The sequence below is a fragment of the Carassius auratus genome, chromosome 6, assembly GCF_003368295.1.
Source record: "Carassius auratus strain Wakin chromosome 6, ASM336829v1, whole genome shotgun sequence".
Classification (NCBI taxonomy): Eukaryota; Metazoa; Chordata; class Actinopteri; order Cypriniformes; family Cyprinidae; genus Carassius; species Carassius auratus.
Genome location: NC_039248.1, coordinates 19638284 through 19663454, shown reverse-complemented (window position 1 = coordinate 19663454; position 25171 = coordinate 19638284). Strand labels below are relative to the sequence as shown.

The 25171-nt window shown below is 35.3% G+C and overlaps 2 protein-coding genes across 2 annotated transcripts in view; both read right to left on the bottom strand.

Moving 5' to 3' along the window:
* LOC113100073 (tyrosine-protein kinase JAK1) overlaps nt 1-15907 on the bottom strand; it is a 40080-nt gene extending 24173 nt beyond the window's left edge. Inside the window, exons 1-3 of the mRNA XM_026264943.1 lie at nt 15660-15907; nt 1789-1994; nt 179-302 (exon numbers count right to left, since the gene is read on the bottom strand). Of these exons, the coding sequence (XP_026120728.1) occupies nt 179-302; nt 1789-1987 (323 nt within the window). The 5' untranslated portion in view covers nt 1988-1994; nt 15660-15907. The remainder of the gene's footprint in view (nt 1-178; nt 303-1788; nt 1995-15659) is intronic.
* Nucleotides 15908-19303: 3396 nt separating this feature from the next.
* Nucleotides 19304-24823, bottom strand: LOC113100064 (uncharacterized protein K02A2.6-like). The gene is made up of 2 exons (XM_026264933.1): nt 24280-24823; nt 19304-23584 (listed from the first exon to the last, which is right to left on the bottom strand). The coding sequence occupies exons 1-2, from the start codon at nt 24283-24285 to the stop codon at nt 19565-19567; spliced, it is 4026 nt and encodes a 1341-aa protein (XP_026120718.1). The 5' UTR covers nt 24286-24823; the 3' UTR covers nt 19304-19564.
* Nucleotides 24824-25171: the final 348 nt, after the last annotated feature.

The following is a 25171-nucleotide window of genomic DNA, read 5'->3' as shown; positions in this document are numbered from 1 at the left end:
GTTGTAAAATTTTTAAAGCATACTATGATTTCAAAATTCATGTTCCACGTTTTCTTGTTTTTTTGCATATTTAAAAAAATATATATGTTCAAACTTGATTCATTTTTTTTATTTGTAAACTCCAAAATCTTACATTTTGGGGATTTTTTTTCAGCAGCCCTCAATTGTGCACACTCACCTCATACGGTAATGAAGTTTGATGCTGGTCTCCTCCGTGATCTTAAACACATGATTGGGAGCATACCAAAGATCCTGGCTCTCTTCATACAATGCAAACAAGTTGTGACACAAAGGTGAGATGTCTGGGGAAAAACATATTCACAATTAGAGCCTGATTCTTATTCTAGAGCCAGGTTATTTTTATACCTGTCATTCTTATAGTTCTCAATGGCAAATAACCTCATTAGATGATGCCTAAGAGGAAATACTCCTAACTTATGACGGTTTCTGAGAAAAGTTTACCAAGGAAAAGTGTTTGACAAGCTTTAACTGGAACATGAAACAAAAGTGCGTCAAAGGTTTGCACATCTCTTATTCAAAAAGGAAAACGATACAGTACATTTGGTTTTAGTTTGATGACCTGGTGTACTAAAGTTACAGATCACAATGCTTGAGCAATTTTTCTTTGAATTAGTTATTTTTATGTTTTCGTTTCACTTTTAGTACCTTTTTATGTCTAGTAAATACAGTTTTTATTAATTTTTTATTTTAGGAATTTAACATGATATACAAAGCAAGGAGTATGAATAAAACAACAACAAAATGAGAAACAAAAATTAAAGAACAAAAATAGTAAGGCTAACAAATAAAGGTTTTCATTCATTTTTATCTCTGTATTATTAGCTATTAACTTACAGTGAATTTGAGATATACATTTGAACCCACAATCTTGGCATAGTTAGCGCATCTTAGAAATATTCAATCAGATGGATTTTACATACATATATATATATATATATATATATATATATATATATATATATATATATATATATAAGGAGTACTGAATACATAACCTTTGAAGTAAAACCAGTAGCTAACTACAGAGTGTGAAAACAACTGTGTGAAACAAACACCATCGTAGTTCCTCTCCAGCAGCGGCCTTCTTGTCTAATATAAACTTCCCTTTCCTCTCTCATTGTCCAAGCCAGCTTCTGTCCTTGTCCGTGACTTTGAGGAAATGATGGATGTGATACTAAAACCCAGAAGCCATTTTGTGGCTGAATACTGATCAAGAGCCAAAGAGACAGATGTAGTGTTCCATTGGGAGATGGAAAGGGTCAGACTGGGCAGTCAGTCACAGCGCTTCTCATACTAAAGTCAATGTCCTGTCATAATCCACCCATGTCACATGATGATACCAACAGTAAAAACCCTTTAAGTTCCTCTTTTGTATTCTATGAAATGCTGACGGTCCAAAAGCCCCCTTCCTCAATCGCACAATCAAAATATGAAACCGAATGCATGGGGGAAAAAAGTCAGTTTTATGCACATATTGATATTGACCCTATTCTTTCAGTGCTATGTTCTTTCAACAGCCCATTTGATGGAAAAACACCAAAACCTAGTCCACTGATAAAAGTGCACATGAAATCACAGATGCTCTGTGTTATTAAATGTAACTCATACTTTGCTTTGACAACTATTCCCATCCAAATAGTTATGATGAAATGATGCATCACTGAAAAGAAAACATACCATGATAATGACCACACTATATGTAGTCAGAGATGCATTAGAGAGTGTAATACTTCAGAACTCGAAATAGGTGGCTGTCCAAAAACTTACGGCATCTCCTGGCAGCCTCCACGCACAGGTCTTCCGCAGTATGGCAGTCTTTGAAGTACTTGAGCTGGTGTGTGTCAGGCAGGTAGAAGTGGATTTCCAGTCCTTTCATTACAGTCAGAACGGTCATCTCTGCCTTCCTCTGTCTTTTCATCTTCCCACACAGTTGCCTGCCCAGCTCCATGACTGCAAGTTCTGGCATCCAGACACTGCAGGATAAACAGAAGTAACACAGAGATTTATAGATGAACTGTAGGTCCCTGCTTTGACGAGCAATGGTTTACTGCTTAAGTTGTGAAATAACATAGCATTTTCCAAAGGTTACATTTATAACATCATACACGAATGAACCATAAATCACATTTCATATCGATTTTTCAGCAACAAGTTAGTCAATATAAGGTTGTCATAATAGCAACTTGATTTTCAGTACTACAACAAAAACTATTATGCTTGTGAACACCAGTGGTGGACGAAGTACACAAGTCAAGTACTTGAGTAAAAGTACAGATACATATAACAAAATATTACTCCAGTAAGAGTAAAAGTACTCCTTTTTCAATCTTACTCAAGTGAAAGTACAAAAGTACTCGATTTTTTATGTACTTAAGTAAAAAAGTACTGAAAGATAGATGTTTGCAATTTTATATAGGCTACTTAATTTAATTTTATATTAGCACATATTCTTTTTATAATCCTACTGCTCAAAATACCCGGGGATTTTTCCAAAATAACCACTATATGGAGTCAAGATATATTTTTGTTGTTGATATGGACTACGCTGATGAGAGTAATGTTCACTGTGAAGCTTACACTGTGATGTACCTGAGAGAAAACAGAGCTGACCATCTGATCTTCACCAGTAAGAACAAAATATTTTAAAGTTTGTTGTTTTACAGAACATCATAGTTACAGTACAGACCAAAAGTTTGGAAAACTCATACAAAGAGTTTTCTTTATTTTCATGACTATGTAAATTGTAGAGTCACACTGAAGGCATCAAGGGCTGTTTGACCAAGAAGGAGAGTGATGATGACCTGGCCTCCACAGTCACCGGACCTGAACCCAATCGAGATGGTTTAGGGGTGAGCTGGACCGCAGACAGAAGGCAAAAGGGCCAACAAGTGCTAGCATCTCTCGGGGAACTCCTTCTAGACTGTTGAAGACCATTTCAGGTGACTACCTCTTGAAGCTCATCAAGAGAATGACAAGAGTGTGCAAAGCAGTAATCAAAGCAAAAGGTGGCTACTTGGAAGAACCTACAATAATGACATATTTTCAGTTGTTTCACACTTTTTTGTTATGTATATAATTCCACATGTGTTAATTCATAGTTTTGATGCCTTCAGTGTGAATCTACAATTTTCATAGTCATGAAAATAAAGAAAACTCTTTGAATGAGAAGGTGTGTCCAAACTTTTGGTCTGTACTGTAACTTTATATATGACATGATAATAAGGCCTGAAGTTAGGAAGAACATTAAGGAAAATATAATTATATTTTCATAATGATTTTTTCTTTCTCAAACCTTGTCTGTGGTTTAAAAACACCCCTGGCCAAACGGGGTGCATCTCTTCCCACTTTGATAATTACTGTAGTTACCATGTTCTGAACATCACATCCTTTCTTTTCTACCCAGGTGTAATCTACATATATATATATATATAGGTGGTTGAATAAAAATATTTAGACATTATAAAAAATTACAAATCTTAGCTAGACAGTTAGCATCAGCTAACAATATTTACTTATTTTCAGTACGGTTATGAATAAACATTTATGTCTGTCTACTCTTCTAGTTAATCCAAACAATATACATATGTATAACGTTACTGTTGATAAACAATATAAAAACAGACGTCACATAGGACATTTTAATAAAACTGTTTAACATTAGGGCAGCGGGGAATTTGAACGTGCATGAGTTATTGTATTTAATCTGTGTTATTTAAAGTTTTTTTTTTTTTTTTTTTTTACCTAAAATTGATGCGTCTGCACTCGAGCATTTCAGTGGGCTTAAAAAAGATCACATTTTACAACGGATTTAGTTCCCAAACAACTGACAATTTTGACCTAAATATGATTTTCAGTTACAATAATTAATCCTAAATTTCGACATTAATAACTTACTTTTAGCAACATCAGATGCACGCGTGCTCACAAGATCTCCCGGTTCTTACTTCTGGAGACTCGCACTAAACGGTTCATTTGAATCAGTGAGTGGTCGACTCCAGAACAGCTGCAATCGGATCATTCTAATTCCTAAACGAATCATTTGGTGTGATTCACGATCCGATTTAAAAGTTTATTTTGAAAAGACTCAGTTCGTTCATGATGAATCAGACACCGCTTCTGCGTGTCGGAGCACGTGATATATTATAGGGAGTAACGACATGTTTTATGAAATGTAGTGAAGTTAAAAGTACGATTTTATGCTTTGGAATGTAGTGAAGTAAAAGTAAAAGTCACTCAAAATAAAACTACTCCAGTAAAGTACAGATACTTGAAAAATGTACTTAAGTACAGTAACGAAGTAAAGCTACTCCGTTACTGTCCACCACTGGTGAACACACTCCTTTATTAAAAATAACAATAATAAAGTAAACAGGAATCAATTTAAGTAACTGAATCAGAATGATTGTGATGCTTTAATTTATTTGTATTTAATACCTTTATATGTATTTTACTTAATAAAGAAGTATTTTCCAGAATTTGTACGCAAAAATAAATGATGTATTTTCAAATAAACAATCAATTACACTACAGGCCAAAAGTTTCAGATCAATAAGATTTTAAAATGTTTTAAAATGTCTTTTATGTTCACCGAGGCTGCATTTATTTGATCAAAGATACAGTAAAACAGTATTATTTAAAATAAATATTATCATTTTAAAAAACCTATTTGAATACAATTTAAAATGTAATTTATTTCTGTGATGGCAATCATTCTAATATTCTGAATTAGTTCTTAATATATTTGTAATAATTTTCTTATTATTAATGTTGAAACACAGTGATACTTTCTTTTCAGAACCTTTTGTGTTGACATTAACAGCTCACTAAGACACGCATTTTGACCAAGATGCCCAGTTTTGAATATGCATGTGATCATTTGAAAGGACTCTGTACTACTGATACTTTAGAAAGGCAGAATCATTATAATTGTAAATGGACAATGGACTGGAGGGTGTTGAACTAAAATCTTGGGACCAACGGCAGGCCACAGATGAAGATAACGGCAGCAGTCGACAGATGATCACACACAAGTGAGAAGCAGCAGTATACCAACACAGGTACAGTAATTATGATGAAAAAAAGAGACAAACATGGGAAGAGAGTAAAAGCTATTTTTGAGCTCAATATAACCAAAAAATCAAATCGGACTATATATTTTTATTAATGCTTTTCAGAGCATTGCAAACTTGGCTTTTTTAATCTGATCCTAGTGCTAATAAAATCTAGACAAAAAATTTTTATTTGAATATTCTAATTATAATTTGCAATATGTCATGCAATGTGTTGTTATAACATCACGATTTGAATATTGTTTGAATACACTGTCCACCAAAACAAAACCAAGCTACAGTCCTGACTGTAGCTGGAGATACAGCAACCATATTACTGTTCATCAACAGAGGTACAACATACAGTACTCAATGTCCTCTCAATATTTGTCCTCAAGAGTAGCTATTTAATTCAACCCCTTTGAAGTGGCTTTAGTGAAATCAAAGCTGAACAAACTGAGACAATTGGTTTGATTTGATGAAATATTAGTAAAATTACATCACAAATTCAATCAACATTCATCACATTCACCTCACAGTCTGAGCAGAAAGTATTTTCAGAGATAGGGTCAATTTTGCATCCAATTACTTTGAGCATTACAGGAACAAATGATAATTATTATTTTGTGTGTGTGTGTGTGTGTGTTATATAACAAATGAATTCATTTAACACTTTAATAGTGTTGGCATAATGTGTAAAATTGATGTTTGCTAAAAAAACAAATCTAACAATGGACAGTTTTCACAGGATTGTGATGACTAGTTTAATGGTCATTAGCAGTGTAAATCTAATAAAACTAGTATATATATAAGTGTGTGTGTGTATATATATTAGGGATGTCAACGATTAATCGATGATCGATTAATTGTCGATAAGAGATGCAATCGATTAAGGCTGTCGATGGTCGGTTAACCGATTCAATGTTGGGCTGCGTGCACTCAACACGTGCGAGCGGCTGTGAGTGACGGTGACGATATATAAAAGCATCATCATTCATTCACAATGTACAAATTAAGCTTTTAATGTGATTTAAACTTTAAAGTACATTAAAATAGAAACAACATAAAAGTTCTTCAACATTAAAAGCAATAGAAATGTAGTTACTAATCATTTCATCAGATAACTGTTTTATATCGTGCGCTTTGCAGGGCTGCGGGACACAGTGACAGGACAGGTAGTCTATTCATTCCTACAACTTGTTAATTCATTCCTACGAATTATAAATGTGGCAATTGTCCATGTTTCATTAATTTTGTTCCCTAAATAACCCATGATTTAAGTGAAATAAGGGAACATATTAATAAATCGAACGAATTCTTAATTCATGAAATCTTTAATTTCCCTTCCCATGTTTACCACAGTAAGAGATGCGAAAACAGTTATTAAAAGCGAAAGATAATAAAATAAACCTGGGAAATTAGAGGGTTAGACTATGAAGATTTAGGAAAAGAAACAATGCCTAAATATACTGAATTTGTGGAAATTCGTGACCAACCAGCAAACCAGAACAAAGCCGCGTAAATGAAGAGTATGGGGTCCAAAAGCATGGTCGCGATCTTACATTTTCCAGTTAACCTATTATTCCTCTAATAAACAAAGCTTTTATACCACACTTGTCATAATCAGATCTTATAATTTCTAAATAAATAATTGCTGGATTCAAAACAGCGATTAATAGGCGCTGTGACCGACACATTCCTGGAGCATTCACTGCTGTCACTAAACGGTGACGCCGAGCATCGTTCACAAGTTTCTGCATGGACCTGACTAGGGCACAGGTTCTAAGCCCTGGGACAAAATGGGATGCTTTAAGGAAAATTTATAGCCTACTAAGTAATAGGCCCAACATAAAAATAACAATTTGTTTTCATGTTTTTTTTTTTTTTTTTTTTTTTTTTTTAAATAGGCTATGCGAAATATATCCGACTTAAATAATTAAGATTAACGGATTTAAAACAGAAGTGTGGGCGCTCCATAAGTTCACAAAAAAACAAACAAAAAGGATGACAACGCATTCTGTTTGTTTGCTTTATTTTACAAGAGCACAAATCTTCTGTTTTTATTGTGAGTGTGCACAAATGAAAGTAATCACTTTTGCGGAAAATATATATATTTTTCTTCTGTCTCAGCTGTTTCGATCGCGCCGGAGCCTGCTGCACACGTATATTCTAGCGATTCAAACTTACATCGCAGTCTGTTCATTATCAAAATAAAATAGTCAACTAAACATTTAAAAGGTTACACTGGTCAGTTTAAATAGACCGTAGTATACCGGTCCTCTCTGCTGTTCCAAGGACGTTTTTGCTCATATGAAGAGGATCATCTTTTCCGTCTATATGCGAAGTACAAGCCTAGTTTACATTATAAATAATAGTTTAACATTCAAATACATTGCGAATATGGAAACATTTCGATTTGTGCCGAATGATACATGAGCAATAACCTCCAAATAAATCTAGCCAAAGCCGCGCTCGCTCATCCTCGTCTGCACGCATGCACGATCTAATGCGCTGTATGCCGGATTTTTAAAAATCTGACATTTTCTAGGACAGAATCCAGCAGGATCAAATTAATGTGAGCAACAGTGTGTTTTGGTGCAGCAGCGCCGATGTAGTTCACTTAATGTGCAGCGCAGTACGCGCTCCACATTTCGGATAATTTTATTTTAAATACAATAATGTCAGTTGAAAACATTGCAATTGTGCTTTAAAATACAACAACGAGCACCACAAAACCATTTCAAGAGGCGCGTTCAGCGTTCTCCGTGCGGGATTGGAAACTGTCAACAAAGTAAAATGACCTCAAAAGTATGGCGCGCTCTCTTCATTTTATCAAATGATCATAATCGCATCTATTCATTTTATAATCCTGCTACTAGCATTTTATTCAGACTAAAACCTCTTTAATTCAAGTGAGAAAGCGTTTTGTGTGTGGCTTTTGCACATCCTGTCATACCGCTGACTGCGTGCCTGCAATAGACAATAGAGATGTTCCGATACCCTTTTTCTCTTCCCGATACCGATTCCGATACCTGGGCTCAGGGTATCGGCCGATACCGAGTACTGATCCGATACCTGGGTGTATATCTGTATATACAGCTGTATATACTACTAGCCCTGTGTAAATTGCTAGAATTTTTTTATGGTGTGCTTCAGACAGATCCCTCAATAAAACATGAACAAATACATGGTGAACTACTGTATTTATTACAGTATTTTTATTATCTAACATGAATTTGACAGTATTATTTATTTTCTTATGCAAAAAAGAACTTCAAATGCAGCCAAAAATCTAACACCGCAAACTAAAAAAGGTATTTAAGTTTTACAATATAACTGTATAAAAAAACTGCAACAAATAAGTCTAGGAATATAAAAAAAGATCTATTAATCAGATAATCTCTTTACAACAAAACAAGTAAAAAACAAGCAACCATCTAGGCATAATTATTATTATTATAGAGACGTATTATTATTACTGTAGGCTACAACAGTAGCTTTATATATTGTCAATTTACTCATGTAAACCAAACATTTATTTTAATGGGCTGCCATGAAGATCTTTGAGTGTCTGTGTTTATGATATGACAGTATTCTCAAATGAAACGGTAAATTCTCATGAAGTGACGGTTTATGCGTTCGTGTCCTCATGACACACAGCAGAGACTACAAAACAGCGAGCTCTCGCGCATCTGTGCCAGTCACCCACAGAGATGTAGATTTTGCGGGAGTAATATTTAAATAGTATTTTGCAGTTTAATATTCACAGACACTAGTATATATTCGGCTACTGTCTGGAGCCCTGCGTTTTGACTTACACGGAAGCGACTGAACGCAGTTGCCGGTACTGAATATACTCGAGAGTCTGTAACTACCGGTACTACAGAGACATACTGCTAACCACTGATCTATAATATAGTAGCGGCTTCACTGTCTTTTGGCAGTTTAGAATGTGATGAGTGATCCAGTCATATATAGATAAGGGCTGCTAACGCGTTTTCATTTCTTCTTCGCTGCTCTAAACAGGGGTTGCTTGTGGCAACACAGCACAACTTCCTGTGTTTTCAATGCATTTTGAGCAGCGAAGAAGAACCGTGCAGCGGTTAGGCAAAGCTTGCGGTCATAACTAGGTCTTTTTTAAGAAAATGGTATCGGATCGGTATATGGGTTCATGTACTCGCCGATGCCGATGCCAGAATTTGTTGTGGTATCGGAGATATTTCCGATACTAGTATCGGAATCGGAACAACTCTAATAGACAATAGACACTGAGAAACCCGGAAATTTGAAAAAGGTCCATGCTTAAAAAAAAATGTATTGCACCAAAACATTTTAATTTCATTTATGAGAAATATAAATGTATCAATCACAATTTTGTCCCAAATCAGTTAGCCCATAGAATTGAGTGATTTGAACGTTTTTTAATACATAAATAAACCATGCTGTCTATTTAATTTTACTAGTAATAATTCCTCAATAATAAAACCTTGTACATTAGAGTTACTATGTGACACGTTCACATAATAGTTATGAAATGTAACAATCAGGCTAACAGGCTGGGCAACAATTATTACATTTAATAAATTGTGATTATTTCAAAACTAAATATATTAATATATATTAATGTATAATTATAATACAAAATAGCAAAAAAAAAAAATGCAAAACCTAATTTAAAAAATGAATAGGAAATTACTTTTTTTTTTTCAATTGAGTAAAGCGATAATAGTCGATTAACCTCTACAGTGTCCTCCATAAGTATTGGAACAGTAAAGACAAAATTGCTTTCTCTGCTGTGGACTCTCGACATTTGCAAATATGATTAAAAGATGAATATGTGACAAAACTACTAGAATGTCACTTTTTTTTTTTTTTTTTTTGACATGCATGCTTTACCAAATAAAAAAGGACAGCACTTTGAGTTCATCCCACTATTTGATGTGAGCAGAAGTATTGGAACAGTTTAATTTAAGGGAGATGTAAAAGATTAAAAGCTAATATTTAGTTGCAGATCCCTTGCATGCAATCAGAGCAGTGAGTCTGCAACCCATAGACATCACCAGACTCTTGATATTATGCTTTGAAATGCTTCTCCACAGCCTTTAATGCAGCCAATTCCAACTGTTGCTTGTTTTTGGGAGTTTGTCTTTAGTCTCCTCTACAGATGGTGAAATTAATGTTCAATCAGATTTAAATCTGGAGATTGATTTGGGCAATCTGAGACTTTACATTTCTTTGCCCTGATAAAGTCCTTGTCTGAACTGGCAAGGTGTTTTGGGTCATTGTCCTGATCCAATATGAAGTGCTTTCTAATGAGTTTGGTGGCATTTTCTTGAATATTGGTAGCCAAGATGATTTTGTACCCTTCCAAATTCATTCTGCTACTGCCATCATACATAAAGTCATCATTGAAATGAAGAGGTCCTGTTCTAGAGATAGCCATGCATGCCCATGCTATGACACCACCTCTACCAAGCTTTACAGATGAGCTTGTATTTGCAGTTCCCTTTTTTTCTCCAAACTTTTGCTTTCCAATCACTTAGATAAAGGTTAATCTTTGTCTCATCGGTCCATCAACTCAGTTCCAAAACTCCACTGGCTCACATTTGTGAAGAATCTTGTCTTTCTATTTTTGGTGCTGATCAGAGGTTTGCGTCTTGCTGTGTAGCTTCTGTAATTCTGTGTCAAATTCTCCTGCGGACTGTAGATTGACAGAGCATCACCCCAGCTTTCTGGAGGTTGTTGGTGATTTTAGGGTTCATTTTCTCATCTTTTATGATTTTTATCTGTCATCAGCTACTGTTGTTTTTCTCAGCTGATCAGGTTGTCGTTGGTTTACTGATGTCACCGGTAGTTTCCAAACTCTTGATTTCTCCATGCCCTTTGTTTTTCCTATAGTTCTAAATGACTTCATCTTCTCTATAAGCATCCAAATTGCTTGCTTTTCTTTCAGAGTAGGCTTCCTAGTCTTCATCTTGGTTTGTGTGTGTCATCGTCGAATTACTTGGATTACAAAGCAATGGATATAACTGATAAGACACATTCCCTGCTTTTAATATCTGAAGAATCAATGCAACAGGGCACAGCTGAACACTTAGAAACCTGTGAGGCAACTGTTTCAGTACTCATTCTCACATCAGATATGGAGATGAAACTCTAATAGTGCTAGTCTTCTTAGCTGGTAAAACATCTTTGTGTTGAATCACACAATAATAAAATGTCATACTGTAGTTTTGTCTCATATTCATCTTTTAATCATATTTATAGGTTTCTTGACTTCACAGCAAACAGAACAATGTTGTCTTTACTGTTCCAATACTTATAGAGGGCACTGTATATAGGCTATGTGTGTGTGTGTGTGTGTGTGTGTGTGTGTGCGTGTGTGTGTGTGAGTGTGTGAAATATATCAGATTTAATAAAGATAACGGATTTAAAACAGACGTGTACTGCGGTGCTCCATAAACAAGTTCACAGAAAGGATGACACGCATTCGGTTTGTTTGTTTTATTTTACAAGACAAAAAAATCTTCTGTTTTTATTGTGAGTGTGCACAAATAAAAGTAGACCCTTTTGCAGATTATATCTTAACTCCAAAAATATATATTTTTTATGTCTCAGCTGTTCGATTGTGCTGGCCCCTTCACGCAAACAACAATCATATTTTAGCAATTCAAACTTACATTGGAGTCTATTCATTATCAAAATAAAATACAGTCCACCAAACATATAAAAGGTTAGACTGGTCATTTTAGAACGACCTTAGTATAGCAATCCACTTTGCTATTATGCCAAGGACGTTTTTGATCATGTGAAGAGGATGATCTTTTCTGTAGGCTATATAATGGGGAATACGTGTAAAGTACAAGCCTAGTAGTACTTACATTATAAATAATAGCTTAACATTCAAATACATTGTGAATATGGAAACATTTGGATTTGTGTTGAATGAGACGTGAGCAATAACCTCCAAATATAGTCAAAGCCGAGCTCGCTCCGTCTCGTATGCACACACACATGCACTGTTACAATCTGATTGGGGAAGTCACAGCTTAATGGTTAGAGAGTAGGACTCGCAATCCAAAGGTTGTGAGTTCGAGTCTCGGGCCGGAAGGAATTGTAGGTAGACAGAGTGAATGCACAGCGCTCTCTTGAACAAGGCACCAAACCCCCAACTACTACCCGGCACCGCAGCATAAATGGATGCCCAACGCTCCAAATGTGTGTTAACGCTGTTCACTGCTGTGTGCACTTTGGATGAGTTAAATGCAGAGCAGGTTAACGATTAATTGATTAATTGATCATTCATTTTAACGACGTTTGATCACGGAAATGATTGGAAACTGACATCCCTAATGTATATATAGTAGAGTCCATGATTATGACAACAATCAAAATGGTCGATTATTCCCTTGAAACTGTAATTGCGATTATTAATTATGTTTATTAATGTATATTATTTATTAAAACAATGGAAAAACCTTTGAGATAATATATTGAAAGAAAAAACATATCTTAAGCGTGCAGAATAACATAAGTTGGCTTTGATTAACTGTAATTACTACGTAATTGTGTCATCCATAATTGTAATTGCGATTAGAAATTTGATTAATTGTGCAGCCCTTATATATAGCTTATATAAATATTTAGTTTTAGTTTCAGCTAATATAGATATTAAGTGGAAATTTTAGAAAGATCAAGAACCTCCTTCAGACCCTTATTTGTACAGAGGTTTTGCATTTCAATAAGCATCCATCAGTCAGTATCAGTGATTGATGTTTTTCTCTCTGCACTCATGACTTTAAGCAGAGCTTTGTTTTGGCTGATATCTAGTCTTAAAACAGAACCATTACTGGATTCCTCGACCAGTCTTGTTAAATGGCCAAACTTGGCAAGCTTTCCAGATGTTTGTTACTAGCGTTCCATTTAGTTCCTTTTCCTTTCTAATGTTTTTACTTAAATTTTAGGAGAAGTTCTTCTTTTCAGATTGCTGTGAATCAAGCCAGTTTGCTTTCTCATTTCCTAAGAAGCCGTCCTAATTCATCTTGGGAACATGGGTGAAGGGATAAAGTTTAAGTTTGCTATTCTCCTGCAAGCTGTCTCCACCTGCTTTGGTACGATTCACAATGCCATTCTTCTGTTTACTTGACAGTGGCCTCATTTCCTGAGGTGTTGACGTGTCGCACTCCGATAAAGCCACGGTTAGCACTGTTCCTTCACTGCTTCAGACCCTGCGCCTGTTCTGCTGGTAGACCGCTTGAGTATATGCGTCAAATGTGTGTAGGTGCGGGAACCTGCTGTAACTGTTTTATCCTGTTTGCAGGCACTAAATACCGCAATGAAAACCTTTTTTCAAATGAACATAAAACAGAGGTAAGTTTAGTTTTAATCGACAGCTTCCTTCATCATGGGTATCCTTCTATATCAATAGTTAAAGGTTATCATATTTATATCACATAGGTTAATTGTATTCTAGTCTTTGTTATTTTACCTGATCATGTAATAATCTGCAATGTCTTTTTTTATCTTGAATTTGATTTATGCAATCAAATTCACACCGCTTTTGGGTTATTTTTCTGTATAATAACTGCAGAGCATCCCTCTACAAGTTATAAACAGTTTACCTTTTCTTAAATGTTCCCAAGTATGTCATTCATTATATCAGGTACAGTATGATTTAATGAAACATCTATAAATAAACATATTTTCCACAACTGTAGACAATCCCATTTCTTATATCATTCTTTCAAAGAAATCATTAGCTTCAAACAAGAACCTTATTTGATCATTAACTTATGATAAAACACCAAGGCCTATATTGTTAATTTAATTTCTCTACAACAGTATTCAATTTTTCTTTATTTTACTTTCACATAAAAACAGTTAATTCTGCAGCTTACTATAACAAGAGCTATATCTCTTTCTATTATGTTTTGACATGTATGAAGGAATAATGCAACTTGACTGTGTCATACTCTTTACCGAAAACTGCCTATGGCAACTTAAATACTTTTTGTGGCATATTTCAAAACATTTATTGGTTGCTCTCGTCATGAAGCCCTCGTTAGTTTACAGTAACACAACCCGTTTCAGAACACCATACTGTACAACACGTACTATTCTGAAGGGAAACTCCATTTGCAGTGTTCAGTAATGGCCACACAAAGAACACGGTAAGATCTCGCAATTTCTCTTTGCCCTCACTTCATGACTAAACCCACTTCACAATCTGCTTTCAATTTTTTCTATCTTTTATTTTGACACTTCTGTACAGACACCAATCATATCTTAAAGAGGCTCCTGAAAAGACTAATTAACCAACATCAGGATGAGAGCTATAGAGTGATCAATACTCAATTTGAATAGATGTCTTTTGATAAAGTTTTATTGATTAATTAAAACGAAACTGACATAGAATCTTAAGGGATGAGATTATGAAATCATAAGTCACTATAGTGCTGTAATTTAAATGGGTTTCCCTACTAATGCAGGCTCTGTGGGAATAACACTTCTCAATTTTCTTCAACAATCTTCAGATAAGGGGTGGGGAACATAACGATGTTTTTTTTTTTTTTTTTTATGAGTAGCCATCACTCAGTTCCATAATCGTTTTAAACAGCTTAATCCATTAGACAGAATGTGATATGATTGAATTGGTTCTGACACCCATCATACTCAGAGTTCATTATCAGCAGTAGATAAAGACTGATCATTGTTTTACAGTTTCAAAAATATTCACCATCCAAGTTATCACATTTCTCACAAAAAAAAATAAAATAATAAAATACCAAAACAACATAAATATAACTTACTTATATTGTTATTTATAAAAACAATATGTATTATTTGTTTGTATTTCTAGTATATGGTGTTTACATTTACTGTTGTGAAATTCAGGAATAAGCAGTGTATATAAACATAGCATTTATGGACAAAAAAATGATCCTCATCGGTCGATCTCTGCAAAGCGCATCAACTATAACGCAACCCCAAACACTTTTGTTCAGCAAATATAGCTTGTGATAACAGTGTACAAGCGTTCAATTTCGATCGACAAAACTGCAGTCACAGCAGCAACAAGTTTAACCATTTAACTACTGTTCAGTCAGAGAATGAGAAAGACATAAAAATGAATGTCAATGTTAAGCAAGTTAGCAACAATAACACACCAAAAAACAAAGCTAATGATTTTTCTTACCACTTAAAATCGCGAAGGTTTAATTAGGAGCTAGAGTGCTTTATAAAATAAAAAATAAATTTAAAAAAGCGCAACTTTTCATTATTTTACACCCAGTTAGCAGCCTCTAAAACATCCACTATTAGTTATTATCAGTCAGACAAAGATTCAAATCAACAGTTTGCAAATAACTGCATTTACATCTACAATTTAAGTCCAAATATGACTGATTCTGCACTATAGACTCAAATGAGCTACTTCTTTAACACTTTAATCAACATATTAAACTGACAACAAAGCGTCGAACAACTTGACATTTACTAACACCGCACATGAAAAGAACAGAAAAGACAGACATACAACCAGACCCCCAAACATAGAGTCAGGATGTAAAGAGTTACGGCCCTCGTCCTTACCTCGACTGGCAAAGCTACTTCCGTTTAATTTCGATCATTACAGACGTCTGAACACTTCCTCTTGATATTTTGTTGATGTAAAGTGCTCGTTATTTAACTCCAAAATGCTCTCGGGTAGCAGACGTTTATCTCACGTGAATTTTGTCCAAAACAAACTTCTCTTCACAGCGGTACGAACCGTGGTTGAGACTTCTTGATCAACTAACCTTTCCTGTCAAGCGTCGACCACATTCCCGAAAATAGGGTAACGACGAGCTTATGTCACATGCCTCCTACTGGTCCACCCGGCTGTCAATCAAATGCGGTGCCAATGGAATTAACCCTTAGGTGTTGAGTAAGCTAGTGGAGTTTTGTTATGGCTACAGCACAGCTCTCTTTCTCTCTCTCTCTCTCTCTCTCTCTCTCTACTAATTACTATTGTGCATGCCTTGTGCATTGAATGTTAATCCTTTGTGTATTGCTGTGATGTAAACATAAATCCATAAATTGCCCAAAACATCAAATGTATAGCCTATACTTTTTCACCAATTATTCTAACATCTTGAAAATTTCAAAATACATCTTAAAGCTCTGACTTTAGTCAAATATTGCAGAAGCATAAAAAATATGGATGATGCCCACTGAATGAAGATTCAATTCAACCATTAATAATATATTATTATATTAAATAATTACTGCTAACTAACCTTTGTTACCACGCTATGCTTCTCAGCCAGAAGTAATGCTAAGACATTACTGCGTTATATATATATATATATATATATATATATATATATATATATATATATATATATATATATATATATATATATATATATATATATATATATACACACACACACACACATATATCTAACAGTGAAACAGTAGATTCATAAATAATAAATTTATTCATAAATAATTTATAAATATTTTATATAAAGAAATTAATATTTGAATAAAAAAATATATTAATGAACTATTACATTTCATTACGTTTTTTTTTTTTGTCCATAAAGCAGCTGTGTCCGTTTTACAGGTAGGTAGCCCGCAGTCTCTGTGTTTTAGAATAGATACCAGCAACCACAAAGTCCTCTCTAGGACTTTAAGACCAAGAGGTTAAAGCCTGCCACGAGGGAGGGACTTCCCGTCCTCAACATTAGTTGCCAGAAACTGTGGGCTGCAGTTTCACAAGAGGGCTGCAGAGCACACTGGTAGAAATGTGGCAGATCAATAAGTTCAACAGTTCGGGTAGTCATATGAAACAGTATTAGAGTCTATGTACTGGAGTTTGATATGTTATAAGAGAAAAATGATAAGTACATATTATAAATAAAATTTTGTCTATACAAACGTTGCCATTTGAGATATGTCATGATTATTTGCACCATTACACATTTATATCAAATATGCGTTGATATATGTTGATAATGATACTCAAACAAATGTTTGTCCAGTTGGAAACCCCTATCTTTGGATGAGTCATAGGCTATAATTTGTCCGTAATGAGTCTACGTGCAGCACTGCCATAAGCAGTCATCTTAAAGCTATGATGCGTTTTTCATCTGAGGAAAGACAGAAATTCAGCAGTGGCTGGGAACAAACTAATATTTAGATAAGAGGATTTTTTTGGGTGTAAACATCAAACTGAAACGACCCAGCTCTTCAGATGAGAAAACTTTTTTTATTTAGTTTTTTTTTTTTTTTACTTTTTTAAACATACAGTTGTATTATTGTATGTTCATGTAATCACAACATTACCACTTAATCATTTTGCTGTATGATTCTAAAAATGTTCAGATGACCCAGAGTTAAAAGGGGTGGTGTAACATGGGGCAAGTGACAGAGTATAATGCCTGGGTCTATTTTATTAACAGCATGTGTACATTTCTGTATTTATGTATAAAAAGGAAGAATACATTTATTATACTATATATTTTAAACTTTCATGGTGTGTATCCAGATGTTTTGAACATAAGCTTTGATATATATTATATATAACAATTATTTAATATAATCTTCTAGAACTGAAAATTTACATTTCTTTCTCTGCTGAAACAATTTTAAATGACATTTTGAGATTTTCAGAGACTCCGAATGCTTTAGGTTTTGGCCATCAAGTCTTTCCCTTCATGGCTTTTAAATGTATAACATCACCAATCAGCCCAAATTTATAGACACAGAAAAAGCAGATATTATTTTTAAAACTTTTATTTGAGTGGTTTTCAAAGCGTTTTATGCAAGTAAACATCTTTTCTTTTTTGTATTTTTTATGTAGAACAAGTTGCCCTAAAACAAATGTTATTGTATGTAGGATTGGAAATCTTTTCCCATTCCTACTAATATTTGCACAATTTGAATAATAAATAAGGATCCTGTAAAGCTAATGTTGTAGTAACTTTTTGTAGTCTTTGAAAAACATAGAAACTAAAGTGTGTGCAAAGTTTGATTATAAGTGTATATTTGAAAAGGACATTTCTGTGCCAAAAACATTTAAACAGATAATTCCTTATACTTAAAGTAAACAGATAAATAATTCATATTTATACCAGTATGCATAAAAAACAAATCACCCTCAAGAACAAAAAATGAAATAGAAATAAAACTATTTATTATAACAAATGTTACAGAGAACACATAGAAGAAAGTGTAGAAAACATTAGCTGAAATGTTTTTGTTTTTTTATTTAATTTTAAATCTACAGGAAAAACATGAATGAAATGTAAGTAATCTATTCTAAAGTGTGTGTTTTTTTAACGCCCCCCCCCCCCCAAAAAAAAATGTCAAAATACATTTCATTTATCTAGTTACCTTTTTCACCTGTAAAAAAATATTTTTGTGAGGCTAGATGTCAAGATGGCAGCCATCCTTCAGTTATCACAGTACTGTACCTTTAAGATGGACAGCATCAGCACTGTGATAACTGAACCAGGGCAGCCTGTCAAATCAAGCAGAGCCAGGGCAGTCGTTCTTCACACATCTTCTTGTCCATGTTCACTCTGGGATATCAACTTTGACTTCATATATCAATGTGTGATGTTTACTGTTTTCAAGATATAACAATCAATGTATAATATAGGCTCAATAAACTTGACATAACATCTGTGTGTGTGTGTATAATATATATATATATATATATATATATATATATATATATATATATATATATATATATATATATATATGAGTAGATGTAAATATTTTATTATTAAACAACTTGTACAAAGCAGAAATTATAATATCAATATTGGACTTCATGCCATATTTTCATTGGATACACCGCATTAGATGTCAAACGCCTATCTGAGAGCAGGAGATTCGATACCTTCGTTTTGAGCTTTAATTATTCATACTGTGACGACACACTTGTTATGGTAACTCTGACTCCACCTTTTATAATCTGTTCTTGTATTTGGCAAGCGCTTGGCTCCTCCCACATCATCCCAAAGGCCCCGCCCACAACATCCCCGCCCTCCGTGTGAATCTCTTCTTGTAAACAACTCCATCAGCGCGTCGTGTTTGCCATCTCAGGACGGTGGAAACGCCTGCCAAATTATGAAAAAACATCTGCGTAATATTCCTTTAGCGGCTGTTTCGGGGGAAAAGGAAGAAAATCATTTCAATGGTGTATTGTTCAGAGACAACAAATAAAGATATAAAGAAAAGATGGTACTGGCGTCTTTATTCCATGTGGCACACAAAGCATGTCTCCATTACCAACACTTCCTCTAGGGAATGCACTTCATTTTATACAATACATTACTGCCACCTACAGGCATAAATCAGTACTCATCACAATAGATACTCATTACATCTCTTTTCCTTTTTTTTTTTTTTTTTTTTTTTTTTTTTTTTTAACACATTAAATTCACAATTACTAATAATTCACATCAGCCCAACTGTAAAAAATGTACAATCAGTTCATTTCATAAGTCCATTCGAACAGGAGCTTTTCGAACTCGATTAGTTCTCCGTAAAAGAGGCATGTCAGTCTTTGGTACAGATAACTCGAGTTCCCGAATTTCTTCTGCAGAATTAAACGTACCTGGAGATAGCATTTCATGACGTTGCAGATCAACAGAGGGCATTTCACAAGACTGCAGTTCTGCAAACAGGTTTGACTCATCAACAGGAGGACATTTCTCTGCAGTCTTAAGCAAGCTCTGTCGATTTCTCCGCAATTTCTGGCCATCTTCTGTTTGAACCAGATATGATCTCGGATTTACCTCTTTTAGGATTGTAGCTTTCCTTTTCCATCCATTAGGCTCCGCAATTCTAACAGTATCTTGTTCAGAAAGAGGTTTCAGATGTCGAGCTCCCTTGTCATAATATTCTTTCTGTTTCTCTTTAAGATGTTGCATCTCTTTCAATAATAGACTGTTGTTTTCTGTTTTCAGGGATACTTTTGGCAGTGTATCACGCAGTTTTCGGTTCATCAATAACTCCCCAGGAGATAATCCACAACTGAGTGGAGAAGAACGGTAACTCAGAAGAGACAGATTGATATCAGACCTGCTTGCTGCGGCTTTTTTCATAAGTCTTTTTACAATTTGTACCCCTTTTTCTGCTTTACCATTTGCCTTTGGATAAAGTGGGCTTGAAGTAGTATGTTTAAAACCGTACTGTTCCGCAAACAGTTTGAATTCAAAACTAGTGTACTGAGGACCATTGTCACTTTGCACAATATGAGGAATTCCATGCCTTGCAAAGATGCTTTTCATGCATTGAATCATGTCATTTGATGTTGTGTGATGGAGCTGTTCAACTTCAGGATAATTGGAATAATAATCGATAACCACCAGATAATCCTTACCATTCAACTGGAAAAGATCAGTTCCTACTTTTTGCCACGGTTCAGTAGGATGAGCAGCTATCATCATAGGTTCTTTGGCCAGTTTATAATGATGACTTAGACAGATGTCACACTGATTGATGTATTTCTCAATGTGCACATTAATTCCAGGCCAGAAAACAGCTTGTCTAGCTCTTCTCTTGCATTTTTCGATACCAAGATGTCCCTCATGAATTCTACGAAGCATGTCGTGGCGCATTGATACTGGGATGACAATTCTGTTCATTCTCAACAACATGCCCTCAACCACACTCAGTTCTGCCCTTAAAGGAAAGTACTGTGGACACTTGCCTTTGATCCATCCATGTTGAAGGTATGCAATAACCCTCTGCAATTCAGCGTCCTTTGCAGTTTCCTCTGCGATCAGCTTTAACATCTCATCTGAAACTGGTAACGCTGAATACACCATACTCACATGTCTCTCAACTTCGTCCATTTTGCTGATCTCCGAAGCTACTGGTGCTCGAGACAGTGCATCAGCCACAATAAGATACTTTCCAGGTGTATAGACTAGATTCAGATCATATCTTTGTAATTTCATAATCATGCGTTGAATTCGAGGTGACATATCATTTAAGTTCTTTTGAATGATGGAGATTAATGGCTTATGATCCGTCTCTACTGTAAAAGTAGGTAATCCATAGACATATCCATGAAATTTTTCACAGCCAAATACTAAACCCAAAGTCTCCTTCTCTATTTGTGAATATCGTCTTTCAGTCTCTGTCATAGATCGAGAAGCATAGGCCACAGGTCTCCAGGAATCCTCAAAGGCCTGAAGAAGCACCGCCCCCAATCCATCCTGAGAGGCGTCTGTAGAGATCTTAGTTGGTCGTGTGTGAGCAAAAAAAACAAGGACAGGTTCAGTAGTAAGAGTCTCCTTTAACTGCTTCCATTCTTGATCATGTACTGAAGTCCAGACAAACTCCTGATCATTTTGTAACAACTTTCTCATATGGGTAGTTTTAGCTGACAAATTTGGCAGAAATTTGCCCAGGAAGTTCACCATTCCCAAAGCACGCAGAATTCCCTTCTTATCCGTAGGTGGAGGCATATCAAGGAGAGCTTGCACTTTTGCTGGATGTGGCTCCACACCTTTTGCAGACAGCTTGTCCCCTAAGAATGTAATCTCTGTGACTCCAAATTGACACTTTTTCTGATTGAGCTTTAAATCATGTGCTCGAACTCTTTCCATCACTTTTACTAAGCGCTGATTATGTTGTTGAATGGTGGACCCCCACACCACAATATCATCAATATATACTCGAACACCCTCTAGACCTTCAATAAGGGTTTCCATGGCTCGATGAAAAATCTCAGGAGCTGATTTTATTCCAAAAGGAAGTCGAAGAAAACAATATCTCCCAAAGGGAGTATTAAATGTACAATACTGGCTACTCTCAGAATCCAATCGGATCTGCCAGAATCCTTGAGATGCATCCAATTTGCTAAAAAACTTAGCTCCTGACATGTCACTAATGATCTCTTCACGAGTGGGTATCTGGTAATGTTCTCGTTTGATGCTATCATTGAGGTTTTTAGGATCTAAGCACACTCTTAAGTCACCATTAGGCTTCTTCACACAAGTTATAGAATTTACCCAGTCTGTAGGTTGTTCAATCCGTTGTATGATTCCTGATTGGGTCATGCGATCCAATTCCTTTTTCAAGGCCTCACGCAGAGGTGCAGGGACCCGCCGGGGAGCATGAATGACTGGAGAAGCATCATCTTTCAGTTGTATTTTATAGGTAAATGGCAGTGTGCCTTGACCTTCAAAAACATCTGGAAATTGTTTGACAATGTCAGTTATATTGTCACAGACAGGCTGTAAGACTACGGTTTCCCTGTTGACTTGATACACTCTTTTAACCAAATGAAGGTCTTCACATGCTCTATCTCCTAAAAGAGATTCATGACCATTGGGAACTACAACAAACATCAAACTCTTCATCTTTCCTTTTACTTGTATGTTTAGTCTGCATATTCCTCGCGTTTCAATTGGTTGTCCATTATAGGCTTTGAGGGGAACTGTACGTTTTTTAATTAGAGGTTTTTCCTTCAGTGCTTTTACATCTCTGACATTAATTAAATTCACTTTTGCACCCGTGTCTAATTTAAAGGGTACTACGGTCCCATTAACTACAAGAGGAACAATCCACATCGAAGACTTGACTGAATCATCACTTGATACACACGTTTCAGCATCCAGATTTACTTTCTCTTCAGAAACCATGTTCACATAAAATGAGTCGCTCAAATCACTGTCATCTGCCTCCTCCACTAAATGCACTTTATTTTCCCTCTTCATATCTTTTGAAAAACACATTTTTGCAAAGTGGTTGGGGCCATTACACTTAGAACATCTTTTTCCGAAAGCTGGGCACTGTCTGAATTTATGTTTGGTCCCACAGCGCTTGCATGAGAATGTTTCATTATCATCATCTCTAAAACTTCTTGTGTTACCTCTTCTCTTGTCTCTGAATGAAATAGCATCAACTTCTACACTGGGAAATGACATAGCGGCTGTATTAGTTCCATCAAACTGCTTCACTTGCTGTCTCGCTACTTCACTGGACTGACACAATTTAACAGCATAATCCAAGGTGAGTTCTGATTCTCGTAACAATCTTTCTCTCAGTTTCTTCTCATAAATACCAAAAACAATCTGATCACGAATCATTGAATCTCTCAATTCATTAAAGTTACAAGTCTTTGCTTTTATCTTGAGATCAGTCAGAAAGTAATCAAAAGCCTCTCCTTCATGCTGCACACGTGTTCTGAACACATATCGTTCATATGTCTCGTTCTTCCTTGATAAACAATGAGCATCAAATTTTTCCAGTACCTTATCCAGTTTCTTCTTGTCTGCCTCTTCATCAAAATTAAAGGTGTTATAGACTTCCACAGCATCTGCTCCAGCAATGGTAAGTAACAGGGCGATTTTTCTTTCATCCACAGCCGCTTTTTGTCCAATAGCAACCACATACAACTCAAACTGCTGTTTGAAAGTCCTCCAATGTGCATCAACATTTCCACACAACTTCAACGATCCCGGTGGTTTAATGGCATCCATTGGGCTTTGCAAACCCCACTCCTGGTACCATGTATTGTTCAGAGACAACAAATAAAGATATAAAGAAAAGATGGTACTGGCGTCTTTATTCCATGTGGCACACAAAGCATGTCTCCATTACCAACACTTCCTCTAGGGAATGCACTTCATTTTATACAATACATTACTGCCACCTACAGGCATAAATCAGTACTCATCACAATAGATACTCATTACAAATGGGTTAAAACGGGAATACATAAGCGGTTATAATGTGTTGCGACTTCTTATAGAAAAATGTTAAATGTTGATAAAAGTGCAATTTTAAATACAAAGCTTTATGTTAGGAACATTCGGGCAATATCAGTTATACATTAAACTCTACATGAATACAATACGTGTTTGAGCAATAAGCCTGTTAGAACGTCATGAGGTCTATAATCAATTATAAATAAGTTATTATACGAAACGGCATTACATGATATACGTCATATAATATCACAACAACTATTGTAAATATTCTGCATCTATAACAGTTGCTTCACTTGCTAAATAGATTGGTTTATTTGTCTGATATTTTTGAGCTGTACTGATGCGCGCTAACGCCCAACAGCGCGCGCACACACCCCTCTCATGGCAAAAACAAACACCACATACTTCTAACGTGAAAACATTAATATAATAATACCATCACAGTTAAACATATGTACTGTCTTACCGACTACAAAAGTACTTACCTGCATTTTCAACGCTGAACTCCCTTGTTTACGTGAATATTTTTAATGACGCAGCAAGCCTTACAGCGAACAACGTGATTGTCGCCATTTTTTGTTGTTATTGAAATCTTCAAGCCATGTGACAATAAAATAACACGCTTCCGGGTCCCGACGCTCAAAGTTCACCACTTTCTTTAGTGCAGAATGACTCCTATCAGGTTTAAAAAGTCGACCGATTTTGACATTGCATAGCCGAGGTGAACTGCGTTTAATATGTCTTATCTTCTGACGCCACCGTAAGGCACCTCGGAAATAAATGTTTGCCATGTGGATTAATAGCTGACTATATCGGGGGGTTTAACCTTTTTGTCTCCAAGGCCACTTATGTGAAATATTTCCTGAGGATTTTTTGATGTAACGATGACATAACAGCTTGTTTTTAAACTTTTTTTTGTCAGAAACAAGTGTCAATAGAAAAAAAAAATTAACCGATTAGTTTTGTTATTCAATAATAACAACAGCTAGACGTTGAAGTGATAAATGAATATATGAAATATGTCAGTTTACATCATGTTTTGTGTGTGTTTTAGTATTTAAGAAAAGGTAAAAAAAAAAAAAAAAGGTAAAAGATTTTGCAGCCCAATTTGCGCACATGCATCACAGTCAACAAACTTACCATGTCCTAAATCAAATCAGACAGGGACACCAGTTTTGCCCATGTGTTGACAGTTTGTAGCATGTGAAGAGAACAATAGCCGTGTTCCGAAAGATAATGCGCACTTACTGTAGCCTAGTATATCCTGTAGTGTTTGAAATGTATTTAAGGTTATTTTGTCAGATAAAATATGGAATATTATAAGAGTTTAAACTTTTTTTTTATGTTGAATGTGTGCATCATTCGGTCATTTGAAAT